This window comes from Rattus norvegicus, chromosome 17 (genome assembly GCF_036323735.1).
Source record: "Rattus norvegicus strain BN/NHsdMcwi chromosome 17, GRCr8, whole genome shotgun sequence".
NCBI classification, from domain to species: Eukaryota; Metazoa; Chordata; class Mammalia; order Rodentia; family Muridae; genus Rattus; species Rattus norvegicus.
Genome location: NC_086035.1, coordinates 40,233,417 through 40,255,170, shown reverse-complemented (window position 1 = coordinate 40,255,170; position 21,754 = coordinate 40,233,417). Strand labels below are relative to the sequence as shown.

At 42.9% G+C, this 21,754-nt stretch overlaps 1 protein-coding gene across 2 annotated transcripts; it reads right to left on the bottom strand.

Moving 5' to 3' along the window:
• Positions 1-2,556: 2,556 nt before the first annotated feature.
• Positions 2,557-20,869, bottom strand: Nrsn1 (neurensin 1). Of its 2 annotated transcripts, none has more exons than XM_039095508.2 (4): positions 20,253-20,378; positions 18,897-18,965; positions 13,130-13,329; positions 2,557-4,271 (listed from the first exon to the last, which is right to left on the bottom strand). In XM_039095508.2, the coding sequence occupies exons 3-4, from the start codon at positions 13,319-13,321 to the stop codon at positions 3,873-3,875; spliced, it is 591 nt and encodes a 196-aa protein (XP_038951436.1). In that variant the 5' UTR covers positions 13,322-13,329; positions 18,897-18,965; positions 20,253-20,378; the 3' UTR covers positions 2,557-3,872.
• Positions 20,870-21,754: the final 885 nt, after the last annotated feature.

The following is a 21,754-nucleotide window of genomic DNA, read 5'->3' as shown; positions in this document are numbered from 1 at the left end:
GGACAGAAGAGTTTATTTTGATGTATGGTTTAAGAATGGATATAGTCTATCATGGCAAGGAAGGAATGGTAACAAGACATAAGTGTATTAGTCATGGTTCTCTAGAGGAACAGAACCAATGAGGTGAATACATACATACATACATATATGAATGTATGAAGTCAACTAATATTAAAATATTGACATCACTGAGAGCCTGTAGTTGCTGGGTTCCCAAGGCTGAATGCTTTGGCAGAGTCACTTTGCTGTCTCTCATGGAGAGACTTGACAACCCAAACCCAGTAGTTGCTTGGTTCACAAGGCTGGCTGCTTTGGCAGTCACAATCTTTCTCTGAAAACTGGGAGATTCCTGGAGAGCCATTATTTCTTCCTCCCTGATGGGAATGTGAAAACACTAGTCCTGATATCAGGGAAGGATCAGTATCTACAGCAGCAGCAGCAGCAGCAGCAGCGGGGTGAATCTATGCTGCTTCAAGGTCAACTGAACAACAGTCAAGTACTGCTCATTCTGCCGTACCCCTTTCTGGACTGTTACCAGAGGTGTCACCTACAGTTGGGGTGGGTTTTCCCTAGTCAATTAAGACAACCAGGTAAGTTCTTCAGTTGAGGCTCCTTAGTAATTCTAATTTATAGCAAGTTAACATTAAAACTAAATGTCATAATGAGACATCTGGTCATATCGTGTCTACAGTTACAGAGCAGAGAAGACAGGAAGTGTGGCCTGGCTTTAAAACCTTCAGGCTTGGACCCTGGTGACTTCTTCCAGTGAGATTTCACTTCCCAAAGATTCCCATCTTTCCAAAACAGTGCCACTAGCTGGGGACCAAGTGTTCCAACACATGAGTAGGTGTGAGACATCTCAGTCACTTGCAGGTTGTCCTTGTTTGAATTCCCTTCTCTTTGCCCATTTCTTCCCTTATAAAATAGGTATATGAATTCATGAGCTCACGAATGGTGGGAGAATTAAATGAATGAATGCACATAGAACCCGTCAAAGGTGCTTCTTCCTAGCTCTTAGTATTATTGCCTTAAGTGGTGCTGCTTTAAGTAATGAGCTCTCTTACCAGAGACGGGGAACGTATTATTCCTTGGAAAATATGCATTGTGAGTGAGCCATATCTGGAAAGGGGAAAGTGCTGAGTGTGATTCAAAGGTAGGGTTCTAGAGCATGCGCCAGAATGAAACAGGAGAGGAGTTGGGCCAGGCCTCAGTAGGCCAGGATGACTAATGTAGAGAGAAGCTGTTTACATAGCTTCTGGATGCCAAAGCTATGGATAGAGGTATCATGTGCACAGACACACTGTCAATGATGTTAGAACCTCTCTAGCATTTGTTAAACTTGGGGGAGGGAGGAATCTTCATTTAATAGATGACATAGACAAACTAGAAACATTAAGAGCATATGAAAATATCTTCTTGAAGAAAAGGACCAAAAAGGGGGTGACATGGTTCAGTGAACAAACTGTCTCTTGGGGCCTGAGGTTATTTGTCTAGGGAATCTTGTCCAATGAATGGGAAGGCTAGAAAAGCAAACTTTTCTCATTATATGAGATGAGTTTTCTAACCATGTAGAACTGCCATAGGGTGTTAGTTTGCTGTGGTGAAGCAGGGAGATCCCAAGCAATGGGGATGTCTTAGTTGGTAGATCATTGCTAACCCAAGGAATTCTGCCCAGATAGCCACATGCTCTAAGCCTCTGTCAACCCCAAGATGTCATCTCATGTAATATCCAGGTTAGACCTCATTTCCAAGGCTCTTGACATAATTTCAGCCGCTCATTCCCACCCCCCTCTATAGCTGAAGATGCCTGGAAGTACCATATAGTTTCTGAAGCGTGTGTCAGAGGGAAGATGCAGTGTAAATTCAACATAACCATGGCTTCTGGACCACCCTCTCCACAATGTAGTCCTACAGTCATGACTAGCTATAAGACAATTCTATTTGTTGATTTGTTCCCCTGACAGGATGGAGTGCACATCCCTACCCACTGTCAGGATCCCTACAGCCACTGTCATTCTCCCTGCTGCCACTGGCTCCAGTCTTTCCTCTATGTTGTTCAATGTCTGCCAGGTAGGCTGTGGGGGTGCTCATAGGTACCCACTACTACAGAGCTGGGGTGAGCAGAGGCAGGGGGCGGGAGGTGGCTGTTTCCTTCTATTCTGTCAACTCTGGCTTTCCCCACAAAGCTCTTTATCTAAGAGGCAGGCTTCTTTTACAGTCAAGTCTGTACATTTTCAAGCTCCATCAACTATTAGTTTTTATTCCAGATCCTAATAAAAAGTCAGGCCTCATTCTCCAGGGTTCATTGGTAGAATGACAAGCATGACAAGAATGACCCTTCAAGACGGAAGCAAGCATCTGAAAGGCGCTCAGAATCATGTTTGGGACCTTGTGTAAGGCTTCAGAGAGTAAAATTAAAGTGGTACTTCTATAGGAAGGTAAGGAAGGAAAGGAAACCAGAGCAGCTTCTCCACAACCTAGTGGATGATCCCCACTGAGGATGCTGATTGCCTTGTGTGTTATGCTGGAGGGTGCAAAATAAACACCACGCAAAAAGACCACTAATTGCTTCATTTACTCTTCCATTTAGTCAGGGAAACATCAGAGCTTATTCAGTCTCGGAATGGAAAGTTACATGTTGGGAGAGAAAAGAGACACACTGGAGGGATGACAGTGCAGTTCTGGTCCGGTCCATTCGCACGTGTTATTTACCGTTGAAATGAAGACTATGTATACATACAAAGTCAAAACTCTAAGGAACACAGTTGAGAGAATACCAAAGTCAGAGTTTTCTCTTTCCTCTGCCTAATCTACATTTGCAGATGAAATGAAAATGTAAGGGACAAAGGGATCTGGGGACAATGGGATCTGGTGCTCAGTTTTTCCTATTTGAGGATTAAAATGCTTTTTAAGGCTAATGTCAACCTGGGGCTTCTTATTTGAGAATAGCAAGTCTCTATAGGAACACATGGGCATCATCCAGCCTGCTTGGTTGGCTATTTCTGGTAAATACTGTAAAATATGCAGAGGAAACCAGGAGTCCAGTTCTGAGGATACCCCAACAGGAGACCATCACAAGATCCTCAGGAGACTCAGTGACATGAAAATAAATTTGGATACTTGAACAGGGAAAGTTCTTAAATTCTCATACACAGGAGGGGAAACTGAGGCCCTGGGAACAAATTTTTTTCACATGGCAAAGTTAATGGTAGGAACTCAAGTTTTCCATTATTTAACTGTTTTCAATTGCTGCTTGAATATATACTCCCAGTATCATTGTTGATGTTGCTTTTACCAAGATTCCAAAATTGGCAATTTTACTTAAGTGAAAAGGAACAACATCTGGAGGAAACAAAATGATTTACATGGAACAATGATAAATTCTTGTTCACTTTTAGGACTTTTATGCTAAGATAGAGTTAAAACTCTAACATCTGGATGAAAAGCAGGAGACAGAGATTCTAGGAACATGTAATGATGATATCATACACAGAGATAGGCATGGAAGACAGCACCACACGGAAGGACCAGAAAAACCTATTATTAGAGAATGAAGTGGATCACGTTGATGACTGGTAGGCTGGTCTATACTACTCAGTGCTTTCAAGTAACAGAAAATAACACAACATTGATACACCAGAGAGACTAGTTCATGAAGGGCTGGCGGAACCCACTAGAAGTGGGCATGAACTGACAAATAACATCCACTGTCACCTGAATTGCACGTAAGCCTGCATGACACCTTGTCCAGCCCCACACAACTCTAGGGATAGGTCACTGCCAAATGCATGTTACCTCAAAAACTGACTGGCTACCTTTTTTAATGATGATGTGTGTGAATCAGAGATGGGAGGCCTGAGGTGGCAAATATTTCAGGTGGCTGTTAGAGGCTGCACATTCTGAACTCTGGACAAAGTGACAGGGATCTTGGTGTCCCCAGGGCCTGGAGTTTTAGTGATGGGTTGGGTATGGGCTTTAATGTCTGCAATTCTCTCTTTAAACTTCTGTTGAAGGAACTTTTCTTCTTTGGAATAGCTCTTGGCAAACACAGACATCAGTAGGCACCCTGCCATGGATGTGCCCCCAATGCAGAAGAGCACAGCCCCGACTAGCTTGCATGTGTCCAGGGCGCCGTTGTACTGCACAGCATGTGTGTCCACCACCATGAAATCGGCTTCACCAAAAGCTTCGATTTTGGGGGGCACAAGAAAGCCCACTGCCAGGACAGTTAGTCCGAGAACCACAAAGACAGTGCCTGAGATGAGTCCGACCTAGAGAGAGACAAGGATAGAGGCAGGAGAAAGTGAGCAGCTGAACCCTTCTGCTTCCCCTCAGCCACAGTGCCCATTTCTCCAGAATGCAGGGTATAACTAGCCACCTTCGATCTGCATGAAAACTGACTTAATCTTATATCTAATCTAGACTGCTGGAGCAACCAGATCTTGGGGTAGAGAATTTAGCGTTTGAATACAAGCAGCACCAGACCAACCCCTATAGTTTCCTACTACTACTTGTACAAGCTGAAGGAACCTGCCTTTGTTCACATGCCTCACTTGGTGTTGAGGAAGAGAGAAACTTCCCTGATGCCCAGAGCTGGCCTCAATCTCAATCAGAGGCGGCCATCTTACAGTGTGCTATGTCAGCACAACACATCTCATAGAGTGTCAATGCAGACAAGCTCAACCTGTGGCCATGCAGGAAGAAGACAAGACCAAGGTGTTTCATGATCTGGTCATAGCTTTTACAAAACAGGGTCACCCTGTAGGCTTCTCTTTCTGGCCAATAGGCCGATCTGTTACTCCTTTTTTTCTTTTTTCTTTTACCATGGCTGTCGTCTTATTGTAATCTTCTTTCTGGTTGTTCCTTTAGTCTCTCCCAGAATCCCCTAACCAAAGCTACATCCTATAATTCATTCTTTCTTACTCCCTCATTCTATGCTCCTGTGAGGTCATTATCTTCATCGCAATGTGTAACAAACCTAGCACCCTTGGCAGACAGATGTGGTCCTGGTGTCTGAGGCTTGAGAACCCTGACAATCCTCACAGATGTTGATGCCTTCTGAAAATAAGCCAGGAAGGCTCCATAGCCACCAGTTAAAGATGTGGGGTCTGCAGAGGGTCAGTCACTGGCTAAAACTAGACCCATCATAGAGACAGGGCCTGGAAACCACACAGATGACCCTGGACCAGTGCTCTGTTTCTTTCCACATGTAGCTAAGTGAATGGGATTTGTTCAGACGCCAACATGTTAGAGCACACAAGGAAGATAAATGTCTCAAGTCAGGATCTCCTTAAATGCAGCACCGCTGTGTTAGGCTCACTTATGTAACCAAATGCCTGGCTAAAGAAACTCATGAGAGGAAGGATTTGTTTGGGCTCAAGGGGATATGGTTTAGCATAGTGGGGAAGGCATGTCTGGGTCAACTCCATGGCTGTGAAAGCACAAAGACATGGCTTGCTCACAATGGCTTCAGGATGCAGAGGAAGGGTGGTCGGTCAGTGGATGTGACAGCTAATCTTGGTTGTCAACCCAACTACAGCTGGAATCAACTGAAACTCCAACATCTGGGCAAGCCTGTCAGGAGCTCTTGTTGGGATGGATCATTTGAGGTGGGAGGACCCACAGACCTCCTGGAGTCGGTGCACATGAACAGATGTGGACAGAGGAAGCACTCCCTTTGTTGCCTGGTTGCTCTCACTCTTGCTGGCAAGTTCATGCATCCTACTGCTGAGGCATTCATTCACTGTTATTGGAGTCTATTTGGGATTCCAATGTAGACTGAACATCAGCAGTTCTCTAGGAATCCTCTGGGGACTCCAGCACCAGATTCAGACTACTGAGGCACCCAGCCTCATGGACTGAAGAACTACTGAATTAGCCTGTTGGTTAGGAGATGGCCATGCTTGGACTATCCCAATTATAGCTTGTAAGCCTCTCTCCCCCTCTCCCTCTCTCTCTCTCTCTCTCTCTCTCTCTCTCTCTCTCTCTCTCTCTCCACACACACACACACACACACACACACACACACACACACACACACACACACACACATTCATTCTATCAGTTCTGCCCTTTAGAGAACCCTTATGATACTGTTGGCATTCTCTCTTTTCCATTTACAGTCATTCTAGATGTGCCATGCAGTGATGTGAGCCCACACATGAGGGGTAGGTAGACGCCCCTTGGGCTGTCATCCCGCAGCTTGTACTGGAATCATAGAAGCAAAGTTATTTGAATGTTGGTATCACCATTTTTTTTACTTATAGAATGACAAATGACTGTAATATCTACATTATGACATTGGCTAGTAACAAACTCTGATGAGCAGCTATTATGATGTGGAAAAAAAACCCTTTGGTTAACAGCATTAAAACAGTTACTTAGCATTTGGAATAAAGAGTAGTTAACATTGGAATAAGGATTAACTTTCAATTTTTTAAATGTCTTTTTTTATTTCTTCCCATTCCTAATTGCTTTAAGTTTGAGTAACAAGGTTAGAAAAATAAGCAAATATATAGTCCTACTTAATCTTGGAATTTAAGGGAGGCGGTGAATTGATTGGGTGTTTAGCATCAGTGTGGCCCAGGCACCATGCTAGATGCAGTGTATTTAATATAGCTGCTTAAGAAATAGAAATTTTCATAGCCAATGTCAGAAGCTGTAGCCTATGGGGTTGAAGAAATGCATTCCAGGCTTCTGTAGTTAATATAATTTGGATCAACGTGAGCCCTGGTTTTCTTATGCCCACAATACTCTGCCAATTACTATTTTGCATATTTCCTGCCTATTTATTTTAATGTCTAAAGAGTTTTATTCACCATAGATGGACACATTTCCTTTAATATGATACAATTAAGAAACTAAAAAAAACCCCAAAATATGTCATTGTGAGACTATATACAAGCAGAGAAGCTATTCTGGGTAAGATGCAAGCGACAGGGGAAAAATTGGATTGCAAAATCATATTTTGTATTGCTAAAAATGATGGTAAGTAATTCACCTTCAGAGACTAGCCATTATTTATAACTCTTCAAAAATGACTCACATTGGAAAATTCTGAAAGCATAAACTAAATTAACTTAAATATCCATGGTGACTAGCTTCCCATGACACTAAATTACCTCCTTCCTCAGATACTGAAGCTCAGACACGGGGTGGGATAGAGCTGTGTCAGTCTTAGTTTTACAGTTCCTGCAGAGCTTAGGAGGCAGGAGACTTGCCTTTTCTGCCTCTCCTCTTCAGAGTTCATACTGAATCCTGACTCTGAAGTCATTCTTGACTGGCAAATTCCAGCCTCCAGCCTACTGAAAGTGGACCCCGGTGACCTCAGCATGGCCTTCTTAGCTGAGCAGCACACAAGACAAAATTTACTCTTAGACTATCACTCACAAGCTAACTGCTAAATATGACTTCCATATGGAGGAAGTTCTGTTCTATAAGTACCTCATGCTAACAGCTTACACTATTGGAGCATCCATGGTGGAAGTTCTGATCTTTGGCCAGGCAGAGGCTCCTTCCTACCTCATACCTATTAGGGTATCAGAGGAGGGAAGCGGAGACAATCATCATTGGCTATCTGCAATCAATGCAAATGTCTTGTAACCCCTAAACAGTGTGACCCAGAGGGGAACTACAAACATGTTAAGACATCAGGAAACAGTTTGCCACCATAGGCATGAAGGAATAGTGAATGAATCATGATGAAACTGCTTCTTATATTCCCATACAACCACCAAGGGGAGGGTAGGTGGACTGTATAGACTGATGCCAATATCATGTTGGAATATTGGAAGGAATTAAAACTGGGAATGAGTCTATCAGGCAACATGTGAACAATATCCAAACATAGTTGTGAGTTGAAGCAGGCAGTCTTAGGTCTAAGAGAAAAATCAGTAAAAAAAGCACAACCCCACAAGGGTCATTTGGGGGTCTAAGAGAGCACTGAAGTTTTACTCAGTGTCATGTGTGTGGGAGGCTAGAATGCTTCTGGAGAGGTTCCATTCAGGTCCCATGAGCATCCTCAGGTTATGGGGTGGGACCAGTCTTGGCAGTGAGTTTGAAGGACCTCACTGGGTGTTGGTGAACTTCCACAGCAGCATCAAGGCCAGAGTCTAGGATGTGACTCCCCATGCCTACCTGAGCTCTGCAGAGCATTCGTGAAACCCATCCTCTGCTGTGGCAAGGGAGAGTTGGCTAGAGAGGCAACCTTGGGTTCCAGAAATCAGCCAAAAAATTGCTGTTATTTCGACCAACATTTCCTTCCTTGTTTCCCAATGTGCTGGTGAAGTCTGAATTCACAGTGTGTGCCAAGCTGGAAGGCAGAGCCAGCAGCCAGCCTCTGTAGCACAGCTGCTTTGGCACAAAGGAGGCAATAATGACTACTGGAGGCCAGAAGCAGCTAGGCATGGAGTGTAGGGGAGAAGGCTGGATGGAGCTGGGTTTGAAGGAGCCGTCTGGGATTGAGATCATTCAAAGCTCATGGGGAGTAAGAATTGGATTTTGATCCTTTTCTTTCTCTGAGGACTGCTGTAGCTTTCTCTGTAAGCCCTGAGCTCTGAGTAGTGGAAGGTCTCTGCCCCTGCCCATGACAGCAGCAGGGTCTTGCTCATTGATACCTCCCCCCTCCAACCTCTCCCTAATTCCCCAACCCCCGCCCTCCGATTCTGAGCTCTACCAAGTGAAGCATGATGCAAAACTGGTTTAGCTGCTTTCTTCAGGCTTGACTCCACCTAGTATGCATTACCCTTCACCAGAGTAATGAACTTACCCATCAGGCCTTGTACTTCACAGAAATTGTCTCCTCTAGCACACAGACAAATGTAATAGCTTCCAAATTCAATAATTATTTTAGCTTCCACTTCTTGTGGTCACTCCTGACCTTGACATCTGATCTTAGTCCTATGATGCCTGAAAACTGTTTTCTCCTAATTATTAAAGTTTCTGAGTCACAAAGATTATCATATACATTAAAAATATGTATTCATTCCAGTTTGTGAGATACTCCTTAAATCTAAATACTATCTTTTCCCCCCATCATACTCTGTACACTATGAGGCTTTGGAGAAATTCCTACTGCATCCAAAGCCTTCTGTGAGCCTCTGAATGCATTTCCAACTCACTCTGACCTTCTCTGCAAACCTTCAAACCACCCTTGCTCCACTGCTTACTCTGTCTGGGTCCCTGCTATCTGCTATCCTCTTCCACTTCTCCACATTTGCAAGGCCCTTCTTTTTACCATGGTACCCTGCTCCTGCAGATGTTCAAGGAGTCTCCACTGGGAGCAACTTCTCCAGACTGCATCAGATAAACACTTTCTCCTGTTTTCCAAACTCTGTGTTCCCAATATGTACCGTAACCACTTTGATAGGAACAGTTTGATAGGAACTGCATTCTAATAACCTGTGTCTATATTACTTCCTCCACTGAACTGTAAATTGCTATATCTTATTCAGAGGGAAAAATGGATTCTGTTAGTCTATTGCACTTACCAGGTGGTCGAGGTTCTAGACATTACATGTGTAAGATAAAAGGGGGAAAACATTAAAGTCCTAATGGAGTTCATCATTTACTGTGGGTTCTTTATTTTCAATCTATAGTTGTAACAGCGTTTAATGAGTTTGCAGCTCCCAAACCACACAGCAGTGCTTTGGATGTGTGGTAGACAAGTAAGCTTTTGTGGAGTGAAAGGAGAGCACAGAGATAGGTGCCATATATAGACAAGCTGGGAGGGCAGAGTATGGATTCAAACCCAAGACCATGGGACTGCACTTTCTGTTTTCCTTAAGCCTGTCCGGTCTGCTCACGTCTCAGGAGTTCAAAGGTGGAATGCTAGCTAACAAGGCACTGTGAGCACAGCCCCAAGGGACAGAGTGGCTGCACTCTTGCAATTCCACAGTAGAGGGAAAGAGGTTGCAAGCAACTTGAACCCCTATTGCTGCGATTTGAAAAACCAAGGAAAAACATTAAAGAAGGTCTGACTGGGCCATGTGTGCAATGGAAGCCTTTTCTGTATTATTACAAAGTTCTTCAGGAGAACACTTCCACTCAGCCTGTTTTGGAAGTTCCCCAGAATGGCCAGCTTCTGTCACGGGTAGAGCTAATGTCACCAAGACAGACTCCTTAGGCTATGTTGGCTGGTGTTAGGCGTCTATGTGAAGGCAGCCTCAAAGAAACTTCAGTCTATGTTTCTCTAACACAGGCCTAACACAACAGGAAACAAAGATTTGGTCTTTACACGTGTAACATAGAAATGAAAAATATAAAATATTAAAATTTTAATATTAATATTAAACGGAGCTGGTCATTTACTGTGAGTTCTTTGTTTTCAATTCACAGTTGTATGTTATTAATGGATTTGCAGTCTGCCAAGTCACACAGCCAGTGCTTTGGATGTACACAAGTGCTTAAGTATTACTTATGTCAATGACATTTAAAGATAATGGCAAGATAAACACATTCCACTCATTCCACTCAGCTGTACACACACACACACACACACACACACACACACACACACACACACACACACACGGAGAGAAAGAAAGGAGGGAGGAGGAGGGGAGGTGAGAAGGAAGGAGAGAGTGGAGGGAAAGACCTCAGAGAGGAGGGAGGCAATCGCCTGTACAAGGTATACTTGGCTTAACTATGCACTTACTGATCCAGGCCAATAAGGATTCATCTGAGCTGAGATTTCTACAGAACAAGAATTCTGACTTGTCTAACTCTAATACAGATTCTGTGACAACAGAATGATTTTGAATTAACACAAGGCTCGAGTCATCCACACTAACAACTATGTTATCCAGTATGTAATTCACTAGATTTCTAGTTCATTTCCACTTCAGAACTTAGTATTCTAATTGGCATGAAGCAATGGATGCTAACACACCCATATCTTATTGAAGGTACAGTAGCCATTGTCTTAAGCACTTTCTAAACACTGTGAGTCTCACATTATTTACCTGGGAAGTGAAGTGACACTACCCAAAGTGACAGAACTAAAACACAGAGCATGGGTTTGCATTCATATGGCCTGAGATGGGAATCTACACTCATACTCACTAGGTAGAACTGCCTCTTGCTACACTGTATTAATAGTGCATTTTGGTTTATGTCAATATCTGGGTAAAAATGGCGTGCTCTTTCAGAATAAGCACAGAATCTTGGAGATGGAGGAGACCCCAGGTATGCTCTGAGGGTGAATCTTTTCACTGTCCTTCCCTGAAATTCTCTCCTTTTCTTAAGCACTGGCACATTCCAGTACCCTTTTCTCTCTGTGTCCATTGTCTTTGCCCAGACTGTCCTGACTGGGACCTTCTGTACATTCTGTGAGTGACCTCAAACTCATGAGCTGGGATAATAAGTTGATATGGCCACTAGAGGTCTATCTATATTGGTGTAATAGTTCTCTTCAGTGAGCCAAAGTCACACTGAGTTTCCACCGTCCCGTGCCTCTGCTAGAAATCTTCATCTAAGCAATCGCTGTGCCATCCAGGACACAACGCTCAGGCCGAGGTCTGAGGCCTTGCTTGACGGCTTCTTTTCATTAGCGCATTTTGACAGCCTGGCCATTGCACTTGCTGCTATGCTGGACTGTTCCAAGCCATCATTGACACCTTCCTAATCTGACCTTACACTGTCTCTTGCCTTGGTACTTTAACTGTTTCTGAACTTACCTAGCTGTGTTTGCCCTCCAATGGTTATTTTCTGCTCAGTAGCCAGAAAGACAATGAAAATACGAGTTACTCTGACTTCTTCAGATGGATTTCCCTGTTTCTTGAGATAAAAGCCTATGTCTTCACTATTGTCTATGAGACTTCATAGACACCATATGTGCTCTTATTTTCCTGAATTTGTTGTGTTCCCCATTCTAACTCTTGCTTCCAGACTGGACATCTTCCCTCTTCCATGGATTTTGGGATTGCTGTGTTCCCAGTGCTGGATGACTCTGAGCCTGAGAACGTTCTGGTCTGCTCCACCCGCCTTGCTGTGTTTCCATGTCTTCTGCTTACCTTTCTCCATCCCTGCAACTCAATCTTCCTCATCTTCCTCCTCTTACTGTACCTCTGTGCCCATCTACACAACCTTCTTCTTATGTGTGTGGCTGTTGCCACTTGACATGTTGTTAGGGACTTTATGTGGGCACACCAGCCCTAATCTCTCTCTTCTTCCTGACTATGGATGCTTGGGACTAACTGCTTTGGGGCCCTGGGGTAGGGAATCCTTTATTTCCTGTTTATCATTTCTAGCACTTCAGCCCAATCATTATACAGATGGAGTCAGTGCTAAGTATCTCTTAGAGACACCGCATGCATTTCCTAATGAGGCACCTCAGAGAGACTCAGAGATCCCCTATATGGTGATGACAGAGCTGGTGTTAGGACTTCAGGGCCGTGTTTCAGAATCAGTGTTTGCTCAACACCATCGTTTCTTTCTAGTTATTGTTACAAGGGGTTAACTGATACCAAGTTAGTTCCTTCTCTCCTCACTGTGATAAGACACTTGGAAGAAGCGAATGAAGGAGTGGGGGTTACCGTGGGACCCAGGGGAATATAATTCACCATGGCTGGGGAAGGAAGGCTTGGCTCCTGACTGTAGTGGCAGGGGCTTGCTCCATTTGCTCAATCAGGAAGCACAGGGCAGATAGGAAGCCAGGATATCTCAAGTCCCAGTCTCCAGGGACCCACTTAGTCCAGCTGGTCTCCATCTCCTAAACATTTTTGCCATCTCCCAAACCAGCCAGAGGCTGGGAACCAAATGTTCAAACACAGGTGCCAGTGGGGGACTTTACACATTTAAACTACAACAGATAGCTATTCAGACTGTAAGGGAGGCTAAAGGAACCCAGTGCTCTGCTTCTGAGTCCTTCACAGTTAATCACTGAACTGGCAAGTTAAAGCCCAGCAAGACTACTAATTACCTGACCTTTGAACCTACTCCTGTTTAACCAGCTTATCAAGTAATAATGTTGCATTTAGAGGCTTTCTTTGACCCCAAACTTATAATCTCCTTTCCAAGGGAGTAGTAATGCATTTAATGTCACTGATATTGAGGCACACAATCTCAGTTCTCTGTAGCTCTGGTATTTTCCACATCCTATATATATATTTTTCAATTGCTGGTTCCTTACCTTCCAGAATACTGAGCTCCACCTGTTAGGCGATCTCTGGATCTGGAAATCATCCTCATACTCCCAGATAGAGGCAGTGCAGTCCTCATAAAACTGATGCAGGTAGGACCGAACTCCATAGCGCCGCTGGTACCCACCCTCAGTGTCAGCCTGGGCTTGCCTGGACCCACAGGTGTTGCTGCAGGAAGTCATCTTCCTAGCTGGAAAGGGAGCATCCACATCGATCAGTCCCATGGGGTTAGTTCTTGGACCTCAGGCTCAAAAGGCATATTAAATGCAAGAGTAATTCCAGGCCAACCTATTCAAACAATTCTCTTTTTTCAGTGAAGAAGCACCTTCAAAGATTCACTTACCTTAACATCTGCCCTTCTCTTCTGTTGAGTAAAAGCACCTCCAGTGTGCAATGGCTAGAATTGGCTCTCCCCAAACAAAGGAGATACACCAGCCTCAGTCACTTAAATTATATAAAATATGAGCCCAAGGCACATAAGAAGTGGCAATAAAGGAGCTATGACACCAGACCTTTAATGTAAGACATTTGTGGGCACTCACTGGCCATGGACAGAATCTGTCTCTGTTCATCCTGGAGTTTTAACCACATTCCTTTCCAGAATGTATACGGCATTCCTCTTAGCACTTTCCAGAGCTCATGTAACATCTGATGTTAACTAATTGCTAAGTCATATGGAAACTTCGTTAGAGAGCCGGGGAGCAACTTATATGGTTTATTAACCATAAGTGACTGCACCATTAACTTACACCTCACTTGTTTTAGCCTCATGCATTTCATGGTTATTTGTAGATATGTCTGTGTGGGTGTGAAAATTTAATGCAGACAACAGACCACCCTTTTCTCCTATTTCCTTCCAAGTGTCTAGTATAAATAAGACGTAAGAAAAGTAAATAAAACTGAGCTGCGTAGGGAACTACCTTTGCAAGATGGAAATTTAAGATTGATTGTTCCAATTGTTACTCTTGGAGAGAGAAGTTTAAAAGGATTTGATTAATAATTTATGTTGTTTTTAAAATAAACTTTATTTAATGTGTTTGGGTGTTTTTTCTGCTCTTAAATGTTCGAATGCCTGGTACCAGCTAAGGGCAGAGAGGTGTTATCTCCTGGAGCTGGAGCTATAGGTAGTCATGAGCCACCGTGTGGGTGCTGTGACTTGAACTGAAGTCCTCTAGAAGAGCAGCCAGTGCTCTTAACCACTAAGCCCAATGTTTCTGTTTATTCTTTTTAGTAAGGAATTACTGAGGGGCTCATAGGTTTAGTGAGTGAGGGGCTTCTCAATTCTATGTTTTTGACTTTTCTGATCTCTGTATAAGCAGATAGGTATTTAGCTAGAAGTGGGAAATATTTGGTATTTTTCAGTTTCTTGTAGATTATTTTCTCACTAGAAAGATATTTCTCTAGGAAAGTCTTAGACTGTGCTATAATCTAGGCCAAGAAAGAGGCATTAAATGTTCTACTTGCTTATCCAGGAACCAGCTAGTAATGTCCACAGGACAAAACTGTTCCCTATAGTTCTGTCAGATTTCTTTGTGATTACTTAGTTTGTTTGGACAATGTGATGGTTATCTTGATTGCCAACTTCAAAGAATGTAGAATCACCAAGGGAACAAACTCCAAAAAATACCTGTGAAGGGTCTTCTAGATTCAGATCATTGAGGTGGGAAGAATTTCTGTAAAGGCTGGTAGTACTAATCCATGGCCTGAACAGAATAATGGGCTGAACACTGGCATTTATCTCTCCTTCCTGAACATGGATGTAATGTGTCCAGATGCCTCAAGTTCCTGCTGCCATGTTAGGCTATTCCCCAGAGCAGTGAGCCAAAATAAGCTCTTACTTGCATAGGCTGCTTTTGTCAGTGTCTTATCCCAGCAACTCATAAAGTAACCAATACAGACAGGTAATGGTGAAAGTGAGACTAGTCCAATGGGAACAAAGCAAACTCATAAGAGCATCCCTGCATAAATACTCTGGCCACAGATGGGTTTGGTTAGAAAATATAATCAAATTTGAGAAAGTTTACTCTTGGTGTCAGAAGGATGGCACAGCAGAGGGAATCCTGTCCACTTGCCTCATCTTTCTATATGCTGGCCAGTATTACATTTGACCCCTATGCAATATTTTGGTTCAAGAACAACTAACTCTAAGAAAAAAATGTTCTGAAGAACATGTCAGGAGAGGTAAAGAAAGGTAAACATTTCAAAAGAGAACTTTTAGACATTCAGAGGGGTTTGACTTCATAACTCACTGAGGCTTTAGAAAGCATTTTGTCTGTTTGCAGCAAAGCCTGAGGGATCAAAAGATTGGTACCTAACTCATATCTTAAGTGCTAGGATGACCTCTCCAGTACCTTCTATGTAATGCTTATACAATGAAAATGATTAGTAAGAGCCTATTACCAGTGACACACAAGTAGGATAATTTTAGAGTTGCCTTCTTTGAAGACATTCTAATAAAACTTTTTTTTTAGTCAACTGGAAATTGGGTTGGTATTACTAACTCTGCTTTGTCATTGAGGAAACTGAGGTATAGAAAAATCATCTTGGTAAAGGTTACACTGTGAGTCAGGGAGGAGACAAAAGATGACAGTTACTACAATATGCAGAGCTTGGTCTGAATCAGAGGCTTGTGTAGTCAGAATCAGCTCACCTAGATGGTTTATATAATCTACAAATCTGCAGCGCATCAGAGTCTTCAACATGAAGAAAGATACAGGATACAGGAGGAATGAAAATGCCCTTTATAGCAACAAGAGGAACTACTTTACTTGGTTGCTGGACTTCCCAGTCGTAAGACTCAGCTCTGCTGAGCAGGTCCCTGAAACTCACTGTATTCATTCTCTACCCAGCTCACTTCCAGCATACTTTGTGATACCCTTTCATTAAACTTTGCTAATAACAAAACAGAACAAAAATCCAATATGAGAGGAAGAACAAAGGGCAGAAGGACAGGGTGCCCTGAAGTGAACACTGTGACCCTGAGCTGGCGTTCCTCTTTAAACTGGACAGTTAGTGATGTTGATGTGTTCGTTCCCAAGGAGAAATCTTGCTGACTCTTACTTCATCTTCCAAGGGCACAAGGCATGAACAAGAAGAGCCTGGCCTGTGTCATGTTAGCCACATAGAGCAGAGAATGGACTCAGGCACTTGTTTCTGGTCACGACCTCACTCGCAAGCTTATTAACTTCTCAGGGCTGTGGTTTCATTATCCTCCCAGTAAGAAGGTTGTAGTGGACTAAGGTTTATGTCTTCCAGGTGTGTTTTTCTAGGAGTTTTTGGCTACACAACTTCAGAATGAGATGTTTACTTTTTGTTGGGTATACAACTGAGCTTATTGATTTCTACCTCCTCACGGACTGTCAGTCACAGACATGTCCTTAATTGCAGTGTGTATGAAGTTTAGCTTAAGGTGAGTGTAAGCTGCTCCCTAGGCTATCTACTTGCATTAAACAGGTTGGGTGTTTGTAGATTGCTTTCTTAAACACCCCACTTCAGGGTCATGCATGTTGCCTTCAATAGTAGCACCTGGATGGGAGGAGGTGTCTGAGAAGATTCACATACCTCCTTCCAGATGCAAGTTAGGACTGATGTCTGGAAGACAATGATCACTTTGTAAGTGAGTTTTAAAATATACCATAGCAGATTGAGGGTATGGGGTCTAAGAACTTCATCAGAGCTATATAATTCAAAGAAGTTAGTAAGTCAGAAAACTAGCTGTCTCCATACAATGAATGTTATAATTATTTGGAATCTGTTGACTGACATCCTTGTTGTTAGACAAAGGATGCATGAAGTCATGCACAAAGCAATTTTAAAGCTGGTCAATTACTAAAATGATATGCAACTAACTAGGATGGAGACAGGAACACAAAGGTGGGCAAAGGCCTGTGAACTTGAATCAGAACTCCCTTATTGAATAAGACTTTGTTACCCTGTAATTAATATATATTGCAGCCACAAAACAGCTGCATCAATGTTATTTATGGTTATTAAGGGGTAGACCTAAGGGGGGGCCTACATTATTTAGAGAAAGCTTTAATATGCAGGAAGTAGAAGGCATAGAAGCAATAATGGAGCTTTCTAGAATTATATTAAATGACATACTATTGGTATATAACTTGTAAATATTCAAGTGAGGCTCCTGTATTATCTTTTGGGGTGAGGGGGCAGCAAGATCTCTAGTCCAGGATAGCATGGAATTAGCTGTCTGTGTGCATGAGACTAGCCCTGAACTTCTGATCTCTTGCCTCTATATCAGGAGTGCTGGTACGCACCATCATGCCTGGTTTGTGTAGGGCTGGTATCAGACCAGGGCCTTGTGCATGGGAGGCAAACATTCTACCAACTAGCTATACATCCAGTCTAGAATCCTGACAGAATCCAGACAGCATGCCATCTGTGTGGGTCTATTTGCTCACCTGTGAAGAGGGATTTGTTTGTATTTTCCCTGAGGGACCTTGTAGATACTGAAAAATGAGGACTTTTCACAGCTTTCTTCTTCCTATCACTGGTCCTTAATAAAATAGCCTTCATGTACAACATTTGCAGTAGGTGAGAGCACACATCTTGGCTAGACAGATCCCCATGGGCAATGCTGCGAGTACATGGATCAATGTACCATGGTATCAGTTGCTGAGAATTTTAATTTTGGGATAACATATGCAGTTATTTTTATTTTATTTTAAAAGTGCTCACAGTCATGGAAATAGAAATGTCTTTATGCCTCCTGCAGCTCTGAGGATATCACAGACACAACACTATTTATCTTCATGGTCTCCTTGAGAGAAAGGAAGCAGCAAATGCAGGCACATACTGGATGAGTGTTTTCCCATGGCTCTATGTGTGAGTCAGGGCCAGGCCCTGTTCTCTTTATTCACTTTGAAATAACTCTCAATTTTTCATACTGTTTCTCTCCCTCAAAATAATTCTGAGCTAATGAGAGTGACATTACCATTAGAATCACTTTCCACAGGGCTGGTGCTGCAAGGCACAAGGTATAGACACAGTCCATTGAGACCATTTATCCAGAACCAAACCCAAAAGGTCACATCCCTTAAAAGGCTCTATGAGATTCACAGTGCACACAGGAAAGCATGAAAGCCTGCTAAGAGCCTTGCCACTTTGAAACTGAGCATTTTTGAATTATATCATGATCATAAAACTTGAATTGTGCTTCTACCAATGGATATTTTCTACCAACAGAGATATTTTGAATAATCAGAGAGATGGCAGTTTTGTGTAATGAGGTCTTTTTATACTCGCCAGTGCATGCAGTGCAGTCACTTTTATAATTTAGAAAATAGGAATAATAGGATATAGTTAATTTACTCATTATCAGCTGCCTGAATCTTCCAAGTGTTGACTATCCATCTCAACTTATCCACATATTTTTACATCTATCTGGCATTTTTCTATCTATTGATTATCCTCTACTAATTTTTCTACCCATCCATGTAATCTGTTATCTTTTATCCATCTACACATTATTTGTTTATCTGTATCATATATGTATCATCTCATCTGTTATCAATCTATCATCTTTCTTTTTATTTTCTACCTGTCATCTATCTATCTATCTATCTATCTATCTATCTATCTATCTATCTATCTATCATCTATCTATCAATCATCTATCTAATTTATCCATCCATATACATATATTAATATGGCATGCAAAGTTCAAAACCAAAATAAGCATTCTTCTCCTTTTAAGCTCTTCCTTATCTGCATTCACAGATAACAAAAGCTGACTCTTACCTTCAAAGTTCTCCTTGAACTCTGCCTGTTTATTCTTTGATCTTTCTTTTAGAAGCTCATTCTTCAATTCTATTTAAGAAAACAGAATAATAACTCTGTAGATATGGCCCAGAGCCAAATAAAAAATTTAAAAGCCACTTACAAAACCATTGACCAAGATCTTCTTGTGAAAGAGCAGTGTTGGATTTTCTTCAAATAAAAACAAAGAACAAAACCAAAGGAAAAAAAGCAAACAAAAGCAAACTCAAAAGTCTAACTTATGTTTTAAAACTTTCTAATGGCTTTTCATGATAATTTTTGGCATGACTGTAGTAACATAAACCCGAGGGTTTTGTGAGCCCTTGCACACCATATAGGTGCTGCTTTATCTTGATAGCATTGTTTTCCCAGGAAGTTGACAACACTAACTTGACTGCTCTGTTCATATCACACACATTCCATGTGAAGGATGATATCTGGTTTCCTAGACATATCATAACCGCTCTGCAAAACAAATGAGCTTTCCAATCCGGTGTCTTCTGAGAAGCTTACATGTATCACACCCTCAGCAAATCTCTTTGGACAATTTACTCATTGTGTTTAGTTTAACTTCCACATCCGTTCTCTTCCTATCATGATCAGTTTATTTTCCAGCTGCTCAAGAGAAGCAGGTGCCTGTGCAAAATTCAATTAAGAGACCTCTGCTAGCTACTGAGCTATTGCTTTCCTGCATTACTCCAGTCTTGTGAAATAAAACAAACAAACAAACACCAGACGGCCAGATCATCTAAAAGGCCACTAAAAATCCTGTTGATCAGATACCCGTTGCATTTGTAGGAGAAAGCAAAGGTTAGGAGGGGAGATAGGTGAGCCTAGAAAAGACATAATAAACTGCCTTCAATATTTCTATAGTCAGTCTACAACGAAGAATAAATATCTGTACTGTCTTCCAGATCCATTTCCTTGCTCCTGAAGTTTGGGTGGTATACAAGCCAACATTAGAGTCTAGGTATTGAATTAACAAAACAAATCAAGCCAGTTAATAGCTACTACCTCACTACCTTCTTCTGTCTCCTAGATTTCCCTCTTTGCCTCCCCTGGTTTCTGTCTTTGTCTCTCCCTGTCAGCAGTGTCCTTTCCTTTCCTTGTTGTGTTTGAAGAAACTGATGGTTTGGTCCTCTACCAAAGCACTGGTCTGTCTGGAGTCCTGGGAGCTCTCCAAGGTCCTGAAAACATTGGCGCCACAGAGCCAGGAACCAATTAAGTCTACACTAGCTGTTCCAACTACAGCTGGTTTGTGAGGTCACCAGCCTTGGTCTGACCTCCACCCTCGTGTCCCTACCCAATAACAAAACGAAGTAGGTTCTAAGATCTTACCAAAACATCTTTAGACATGGCTAAGGACTGGGGAGGACCAGTGGTGGTGATTCCGGTAGAGAACGAGTCAAATCAGCCTGGAAGAGAAATCTAAGAAGCCTTGTAAACTCTAAATCTATCTGTTCCTTACTGAAAATACAACTTTTTTGGTCTTACAGGAAGGAAACTCTTTAAGTTTTTAGCTGTACAACACCTAAATTCTTACATAACATAGACCACAATCCCCCAAAGCATGAAGTTGGTTGCTTCAAATTGCCACGTTTTGTGTATTTTAATGTGTGTGTGTGTGTGTGTGTGTGTGTGTGTGTGTGTGTGTGTGTTAATAAGGAGGGAGGAAGAGGGGAATCTGGGGTGGGGGGAGTGGGTAGGAGGGAGAGAAATTGATTGATAGAGGTTTGTTTGTGAGGAGGGCGGGAGGAAAGAGAACTGGAGGAGAATGAGGTGGAGAGGAAGACCCAGAACAACCCTCAGCCCTCCCGCTGCTTTACCTGTCCCTCCAATCCCCGACCCGTGGAGCAAGTGCAGCCGACCTAGCCGCAGATCTCTCGCTGGGGTCCCATCACCACCGCCACCACCACCGCCGCCGCTGCTGTCGCCACTCCCGCCTCTCCAAGCTCAGCTGCACGTGATTGACAGCTAGCGGCTCACGTGCTCGCGCAGCCCAGGCGCGCGCGGCTACGAGTAGGGGTCGGGGCCGCGCAGAGCAGGCGGGCAGCCTGTGGGAAGGGCTGACCTGGAGCACCGCCCCTTCCTGTGGTAGCTCCTTGTCCCCACCCTGGCCTTGCTGAGCGCCAGCTCGCTCACTGTTTACCTTACTTCCTGCTTTCTTCTCTGGCTCCAGCTGTATTCTGTCTCAAAGGGCTTTTGTTTTCCACCCAAGGATTAGGGATTGAACTCTGGGCCAAGAGCTAGCGCTTTACTACTGAGCCATATCTCCTCCCTTTTCCTATTTTAACTCTCAAAAGTTGTACAGGCTGGTCTTAAACCCACACAAGCCCAGACCGGCCTTGAACTTTTGATTTTCCACTCTAACCTCTCAAGTAGTTGGGATGACAAGCTGCACCACCAAATCCGTTTTTGTTTTTGTTTTGTCGTTTTTAAATAGATTTTTAAAAAAGTAAACAGAGCAAGAGATGGTAGTGCTTACCTTTAATCCCAGCACTTGAGAGGCAGAGGCAGGCAGATCTCTGTGAGTTTGAGACCAGCCTGGTCTACATGATGAGTTCCAGGACAGCCAGGGATACCTAGAGAGACCCTGTCTCAAATCAATTAATAATTAACAACCACCACCACAACAAAAACAATAATAAAAGTGAACAGAGAGGCAGGCATATTCAATGTTTGTTTCTTCTACTCTTCCTCAGAGGTCTGCGGAGGCCTCTTCTCTGTTTTCTGTCCTGTAAGAGGCAGGGAGTAAGCAGCTGGTTTGGACTGGCAGCTCAATGCCCAACAGCTAGAACCTTCTCTCTGCTACATCTCTGTATTTCAGCGCCTCGCTCTGC